The sequence below is a fragment of the Hibiscus syriacus genome, unplaced genomic scaffold, assembly GCF_006381635.1.
Source record: "Hibiscus syriacus cultivar Baekdansim isolate YM2019G1 unplaced genomic scaffold, ASM638163v2 tig00015426_pilon, whole genome shotgun sequence".
Lineage (NCBI taxonomy): Eukaryota > Viridiplantae > Streptophyta > Magnoliopsida > Malvales > Malvaceae > Hibiscus > Hibiscus syriacus.
The window spans coordinates 47,070-55,368 of NW_024062362.1; the positions used below are offsets into that span (position 1 = coordinate 47,070).

Here is an 8,299-nt window from a genome sequence, read left to right on the forward strand (position 1 = left end):
CCTTTCGGTACCAATTAATTTGTCGGTCGTCTTTATTGCGAAAATTAAAAATTTAAATTTATAATCCTGATTCAAACTACTTACCTTTGATTGATTGAAATTACCTTAAAATGTCAAAAAAAAAGGTTCGATTTGAAAAATAAATATTAAATAAATCGAAGAGATGGAAAAAATAAATATATTGAGAAAATAACAATAACAAATATTAAGAGAAAAAAATAAAAAAATAAAATGAAGAAAAATGTTCAGTCTCAAAAAATAAAAAGAGTAAAAAAAATAAACAATATATATTAACAGAAATAAAGAAAAATATTAAAATTAAAAAATATACATATATATATATAATAAATAAATAAATAAAGACTAAAGGATTAAAATAGTAAAAACAAATATTTAAAGAACTAAACTACAACCAACAAGAAATTAAGGCAACCATTACAACTATTTCACAATCTAAGCACTGCAATCGTAAACAAATCAACTTTAATCTTTCAGGACCAAAATGGAAGAAAAAAACAGTAAGCAAATTATGGCAAAAATAGTGACCTAAATAAGAAGAATAAAAATCATTAGAGTTATTCGAAATAAATAAATAAATAACATGACAAATGATCAAAATGAAATAAAAGAGAACATGTAGCTTAAATCATGACAAATAAATAAAAGATGAAATTAATGACCAAAATAGAAATATGCGGCTAACTATGAGGGATTAAAATGAGATTCACCCTTAAAACAATGACCAGATCGTAAATACAGGCATAAAGTTTGAGGACTGAAGCATGATTATACCTTGATTTAGTGACTAAGATGTAATTGGAAACCTAAGGTGTATGGATCTGTGGGTAATTAACCCGTTGCACAATGACCAGAACACGAAAACACGCCAAAGGTTTAAGGACCTTAGCGTGATTAACCCAAAAATATTAAAGGAGCCATTCTAAATGATTGAACCAACTTGAAACAGTGCATATCCCACAACCAGAATTGCTGCAAGTTCTGCTTCGAATGATGATTCATTCTAAATGTTAAGTGCTTTTGGAATGCTTTTCGAATGCTTTTGGATTGAACCATTCCAGAATCGCTGCAAGGTAAATCAACCGAACCACCCTTTTTTTTTACTCTATTTTTTTGGAAAAAAGAGAGAAAGGAAAACTTGAATATGAAAGGTAAAAGATCCCTCTGAAATGCTGTTTATTTCTCTATATTGCTTCAAAAATTCGAGGGTAAAGGACCCGTTTACATTGTTTTGTAAAAACCCCCTCTTACATTGACTTTTTCTCTTCCCAAATGGTAATCCCCCTGAATCTCTTTCGAATTCATTAATTTATAATAAAAATAAAGGCCTATTTCGTGTGGTTGTAGAGTTCTAATGAGACTAACATTCTTGCTTGGTTGTTGGTTCTTCACGTGGCCTTCAGACGTCAGAAAAATCAGAGGGTGTTGCTACCGGAATATGACTCTCCAAGAGCCGTGCGAAGTTGGGTCGTGCAGCGCTGAAGGGTTGACTTGCTAGGATTTCCCTTTTGGGTCGGGTCGAGCTTTGAGGCTAGTTCGGGTACCTTGGACATGGGTCGCTTGTTGGGCTTGCTGGGGCTGCTTGTGCTGGGTTTTATTATTGGGTCCGAGTTGGACGAAAATATGGGTCTACAGAAATCATTGATAATAGTACGTCAAACTTTGTTAGACTGAAGTTGCTTGGAAGAACGATAGGTTATAAGCCCCTAGTTGGGAGGAATAGGGTAGGTAATTTCGCACAAACTTTTCATGAAGACTTTTCTATGGAAAAAATCAAACATGCATAAATAAATTAAGTAAAAATCACAAAAATGGAAAATCTTAACCCCCCATTGACACGTTTCTAACGACGTGTAACGTGTCCAACTTAAAAGTCAATCGGATTTTGCCCGGAAAAGCAGTTTAACCCGTCCAAAGATACTGGAGCTTGGAACCCGTTAGCCCGAATTCGAAGTCTCTCACTTTGTATATATACATATAAAGCCGAATAAGATGCCAAATACAAGGCTGCTGCTAATTATCTGTACTATATAGGAACACCCACCTATTCCTTGTACGCCTTTCTTTGCTTTTAGAATTGTGTGTTTCCAAGTGATTTCGAGTGAACTGAAACTTTTTGGTGTTCTGATTGTTTTCAAGAGATTTCTGTCTAAAATGAGGCTTTTGAAAGTCGCCACCTGTAATCTGAACCAATGGGCGATGGATTTTGATTGCAATTTGAAGCACATTAAGGAATCCATAACAAGGGCCAAAGAAGCCGGTGCTGTGATCAGGCTTGGACCCGAGCTTGAAATCACTGGCTATGGCTGTGAAGATCATTTCTTGGAACTCGATACAGTCAATCATGCGTAATCTTCCTCTTTTTTTCTTGGCTATGGATATTTACTTTGATTTGTGATGTTCTTAGATTTTTGTGTTGGTTATTAGAATTTTTTCTTCTTCTGAAATTAGTTATTAGAATTGAATTGATGTAATTACTTCTTTTTCTTAATGCATCATATGCTTTTGTTTTTTGCTAAATGTACTGTAGTAAACTGAAAAAATTTGGTATTTGTAATTAGGAAGATAACCATTTTTGCACTTATGGATGATGATCAGTTGATTTGACTGATACAAATTAGTACTTTGCCTCTCTGGAATGAGACTTGAGACTATTTGTTTGCAGGTGGGAGTGCTTGAAAGAAATACTACTTGGTGATTGGACGGACGGCATACTGTGCAGCATAGGAATGCCTGTAATTAAAGGATCAGAGCGTTATAATTGTCAAGTTTTTTGTTTTAACCGAAACATTGTCCTGATACGACCGAAGATGTGGCTTGCAAATGATGGCAATTACAGGGAGCTTCGGTGGTTTACCACATGGAAGCAAAAGGACCGGCTTGTAGAATTTCAGATCCCACTTGAAATTTCTGAGGCCTTATCACAGACAACGGTACCTTTTGGTTATGGATACATACAGTTTTTGGACACGTAAGCTTAACGTTGTTGGTTCTGCTGTTATTATTTTGCTTTAAGTTTTGTGCCGTAGCTCATAATGATGTCTTAATTTCATATTGATTGGGGTTGATTGAGTTATCCTACTTGTCATCATAAGGTCATATCTTCACTATGTAACATGTAACTTAATTTGCAAATAGGTTACACTGCATGAAATATGAAACTTTGTTATGGTTTCTTGATGAATTGCTAGTATTTTAAACTTGTTTTCTCCCTTGTTAGAGCTGTTGCGGCTGAAATTTGTGAAGAGCTTTTTGTTCCTAATCCTCCCCATACTGAGCTTGCATTAAATGGCGTTGAAGTTTTCCTGAATGCCAGTGGGAGTCACCACCAGTTGAGAAAGCTAGACCTTCGACTTAGGGCTTTTATAGGTGCTACTCATACTCGTGGAGGGGTTTACATGTACAGTAATCACCAGGGCTGTGATGGTTCTCGGTTGTATTATGGTAAATGACATGCTTATTACTAAACTTTACGGTTTAATTTTATCACTGTTTCCCACTTTATATGTCATGGTAACTTTAGGTTTCAGCATAGCCTTCGTTAGCGATATGATTTCAGTAGTAAGCTTGCTTTTGTTTTATCTTCTCTCTTCTGCTCCAATTGAAAATGTGGTCTTTTTTAGGAAAAAAAATATTGTTTGGTTTATTGAGAAGTAATTTATTTATTTCAGATGGGTGTTCCTGTGTTGTTGTGAATGGAGAGGTTGTTGCTCAAGGCTCACAGTTCTCCTTGAAGGATGTTGAAGTTGTGGTTGCTCAAGTAGATTTAGATGCAGTATGCTATAAACTTGCTCTCGTTCAGTATATCTATGTTTATTGCGTATTTAGAAAGTATTGTTTCTTGAAGATTGAATGCTATTAATCTGTTATGTTATATTAAGGTTTTCACGCATAAATGAGAAGGGCACAAAAATATGATTTCTTATTATGAGAAATTATCCTATAAGATGTTTGATGTATAAATGATATGGAGGCAGTTATCGAAGTCAAACTACTATTAATCCTACGAGAGATTCTATCATGAAAGTTTGTGGCAAGTTAGGGTTTTTTCTGTATTTTCCGGTTGTTCTGTATATCAAAGATTATATTGCAATGTTTTGCATTTCTTGTTAATGACAGGTTGCTAGTTTAAGAGGATCTATAAGTAGTTTCCAAGAACAAGCAAGTTGCAAAACCAGTGTCTCGTCAGTAGCTGTGCCTTACAATATTTGCCAACCTTTTAACCTGAAAATGTTACTTTCCAGTCCACAGGAGGTTCGTTCTTGGTCGGAAAACATTGCCACGAACATAAATTTTTTTGAAGTATCTGTGGTTTCTTCTTAACTAATTGCATTATTTTATGAATTGCAGATCATGTATCATTCTCCTGAGGAAGAAATAGCATTTGGTCCTGGCTGTTGGCTATGGGACTATTTAAGAAGAAGTGGAGCTTCTGGTTTTTTGCTTCCTCTTTCAGGTGGCGCAGACAGTTCCTCTGTAGCTGCTATAGTTGGATGCATGTGCCAACTAGTTGTCAAAGGTTAGCTTATGATTTCATGTTATTCTGCTACTGACTAACACTGCTTCTTTTCTGCTTTGATGTTGGAGTTGAGAAATGAGAACTTCAGTTCCTCAAGAAGAATCCTTTCCGGTCACTAGAACACTTTGCTATAAGACTTCTGTAGCATATTTTCTTTCAATAGTTAATTTTGTGCACGCATACCGTGTTTCAGAAATTGCAAACGGAGATGAACAAGTTAAATCTGATGCAATACGGATCGGGAATTACACTGATGGGGAGTTTCCAACTGACAGCAAGGAATTTGCTAAACGCGTATTCTATACGGTCTACATGGGTTCTGAAAACAGGTCAGGTCACTGCATACATCCATTGCTTCTCTTTCTTTAAGCTGGTTGTAAGTCTTGACTTTGTTGTGCATCCCGCTGATATATATGATACTAACACTAAGGAGGGAAAATAGCATTACAATGTACAATAATTTTTTTCCCAGAATCAGTCATTGATATTTAACTTCTATAGTTCTAGTAATCCCATTGTTATGTCTTCAAATTGATTTATTGTTTTCACTAGAAAGCTAAGAAGAGCCCTCCATCTACATGTTTTCTGTCAAGAAAAGTACATCCTAAAATGGTTTTTCAAATTCCTTGGAAATTTTGAGTTCTTTAGGGAATTGGATGTATTACTTTGTTTTAAATATTCAGCTAAACACTATTCTTTTAAGTTCAAGTTGATTGTTCCGTTTGAGGAAGATATTGTCTGTTTCAGATTGATTGCAGCTTTACATTCTGGAAATCTTACAGTATAAGTTTAAAAACGTTCCTTTTATTTCAGTTCTGAAGCCACAAAAATGCGGGCTAAAGTATTAGCTGATGAGATTGGTTCATGGCATCTTGATGTTTGCATAGATGGTGTTGTTTCATCTCTTCTATCCTTGTTTCAGACACTTACTGGAAAAAGACCGCGCTATAAGGTTAACCGTGCAATGACAATTTATTTTCTAATTTCCTCCATAGGGTCAACTGTTCCAGCAGATACCATATCCCATCAATGGTGTCCTATGAAAAATGCTTATATTTTCTGTCCATGAGTACCAAAGTTAATGATCAGGGTTGTAAAGATTATTGCCATCATCAGCTCTTGGAAACGCCTTTCGTTTCTTTTCTTGAAATATAATCTGAGAACTATTTAGCCAATCTTTTTATATAGATGTGTGAGTGAAATGATTGTTTTCCATTTTACAGGTTGATGGAGGATCCAATGTTGAAAATTTGGGTCTACAGAACATTCAAGCTCGGATTCGAATGGTGCTAGCTTTTATGTTAGCATCTCTATTGCCCTGGGTTCACAACAAAAAAGGATTTTATCTTGTTTTAGGTAGCTCCAATGTAGATGAAGCGTTACGCGGTTACCTTACGAAGGTCTATACTAAACCTTTTTCTTTTCTTTTCCCGGTAATTAGGTATATATACTTGGTGTTTTGTCCAATAGTTAGCTCAGCTAACCGTTCGCTGCATTCTCTTGCTGGATATGAAAAAAAATTAGTTCTGACAGTAATTTATTTTTAATATCTTTAACAGTATGACTGCAGTGCAGCAGATATCAACCCGATTGGTAGTATTAGCAAGCAGGATCTTCGGACGTTTTTGCGATGGGCTGCCAACCATCTTGGTTATTCATCCTTGGCAGAAATTGAAGCCGCTCCACCTACTGCTGAACTGGAGCCTATTCGTTCTAACTACAGCCAGGTATCGTTTCCCTGGACCTTGATAATTTAGTCAAATCATCAACGTTAAGTTTCAAATATGGAAGATTCAGTTCTACATTATACGTGAAACAGCTTGATGAAGTGGACATGGGAATGACATATGAAGAGCTATCAGTCTATGGGAGGCTGCGTAAAGTTTTCCGCTGTGGTCCATTATCGATGTTCAAGGTTTGATTGTTGAACTCCTCTATCTGACTAGACGGCATGGAGAAAAATCTAAAATCGAGCATTAGTATGGTTCAAATCTACAAGCCGACACATCTGAAATCAGTTGCTTTATTTCTGATAGTCATTTTTCTGGTACCGCCGTATTTGTTTCAGAATCTTTGCTACAAATGGGGTGCAACATTATCTCCAACAGAGGTGGCTGATAAAGTAAAACACTTCTTCAAGTACTATTCTATCAACCGACACAAAATGACTGTATTGACACCGTCATACCATGCTGAGGTACGTAAACATCAAATGTTGTCGATAGTTTTTACTTCTGACTTGAAGCCTGATATATTCTATGCGTATCCCCACCTGCAGAGTTATTCACCGGAGGATAACCGGTTTGATCTCCGTCAGTTCCTTTACAATGCAAGATGGCCATATCAGTTTCGCAAGATCGACGAACTAGTGCAGGAGTTGAATGGTGACAAAGTTGCTTTTAAGGAATCAGGTAACCTTGAAACACTAGGTGGAACAGCAGGTGTTGGTGGGATGGGAGTTGTGGCAGCGGCAGCCGGCGATCCGAAAGCTGGCCTTTAACCCCTTTAAGCAGAAGAAGAGATTCGTGTACGTTTTTATTGCCCAGTTACAGGCTCTTCTAAACTACTGGCCAAAAGAACTCTTCCAAGCTCGCTTCAATTTGTATCTTTCTAATGAATTCAATTAATAGATATACGTTGTGTACTATAATAAATTATAACACACACACACACACAAAGGTAATTAGTTCTTCCTCCCGTTGATTCAATGATAAAATTTGTTTCTCGTATACCATAATGCCCAAATAACTACATCTATTTCAGTTTCTTTTTACTCCTATTTTTTATTTGCAAATGACCCCTTAAAAATTGTTACATGCTCAATAGGTCCCATCTCGAAGTCCTCGAGAAGGATGAAAGTGGTCTCAGTGATATCAGGGAAAGATTTGAAATTTTATTTTAGGGGGCGAATATATAATATTTTAAAGGAAAACAATCTTACAAAATAGATTATCATTATAAAATACATAAAAGAATTTAAAATATAAAAAAAATTAAAATTTTCACGGAAGACGACTGTCCCACCCGACCATACAGATTACAACTTAATAGGATATTGAAGAAACACAACTCATAATATAATTAACCCATAGAGCAGGGGAATCCATTTTCGATGCTATACACAAATATGCCTTGCTCATTTTGAGTTCTTAGCACATGAGAGCTTATTCTACCAACCATTCTTTTCTTTAGAGGGGAGAATTTCATAGACTGCCATAATATTATCAGAGATGAATCTACCTGGAACAAAAATACTTTACACCTCATCGATAAACAAGTGAACCATCGATTGGAGTTTGTTTACCAACATCTCCAAAGTAACATCATAAGGGCTTATATGTCTAAATTGAGACATATTTTGAGGGTCGCTTACTTCTAGGATTAAGACAATCTAGGTACGGTCGAATGTAGACATTAGAAAAACTTACCATAGAGAATAACTATGCAAAAATTATAGATGTCCAAATCCAGGGGAGTTCTATAGTGCGACAACCTTAATATACGGCTAAAGAAATGCGCTATCGGTTTTGTTATTATTTTTTTAACATTTCCGGTAAAGTACCCAATAATAACAAAACCGGTAGAAATAATAATGTTTTAGGTAATTTTTTACCGAAAATGTTAAAAGAATAATAAAAAAAATCGGTAGTGCATTTGCTTAGCCGTATATTAAGGCTGCTGCATGTGAGACTTGTAATACCCCAATTTTCATGAAAGTGACTTTATTGAAAAGATTTAAAATGCGAGGATTTATTTGATTAA

At 35.6% G+C, this 8,299-nt stretch overlaps 1 protein-coding gene across 1 annotated transcript; it reads left to right on the plus strand.

Moving 5' to 3' along the window:
* Positions 1-2,115: 2,115 nt before the first annotated feature.
* On the plus strand, positions 2,116-7,039 carry LOC120207833 (glutamine-dependent NAD(+) synthetase). Its single transcript, XM_039207253.1, has 13 exons — positions 2,116-2,366; positions 2,684-2,989; positions 3,239-3,462; positions 3,690-3,793; positions 4,138-4,272; positions 4,369-4,537; positions 4,731-4,866; positions 5,351-5,489; positions 5,761-5,937; positions 6,097-6,264; positions 6,357-6,452; positions 6,606-6,734; positions 6,816-7,039. The coding sequence occupies exons 1-13, from the start codon at positions 2,173-2,175 to the stop codon at positions 7,035-7,037; spliced, it is 2,199 nt and encodes a 732-aa protein (XP_039063184.1). The 5' UTR covers positions 2,116-2,172; the 3' UTR covers positions 7,038-7,039.
* The last annotated feature ends 1,260 nt before the right edge of the window (positions 7,040-8,299 follow it).

Coding starts and splice junctions, on each gene's coding strand:
- LOC120207833 (XM_039207253.1), top strand. CDS start 2,173: ATGAGGCTTTTGAAAGTCGCCACCTGTAATCTGAACCAATGGGCGATG. Junction 2,367..2,683: donor CTCGATACAGTCAATCATGC/GTAATCTTCCTC, acceptor ATTTGTTTGCAG/GTGGGAGTGCTTGAAAGAAA. Junction 3,794..4,137: donor CTCAAGTAGATTTAGATGCA/GTATGCTATAAA, acceptor TGTTAATGACAG/GTTGCTAGTTTAAGAGGATC.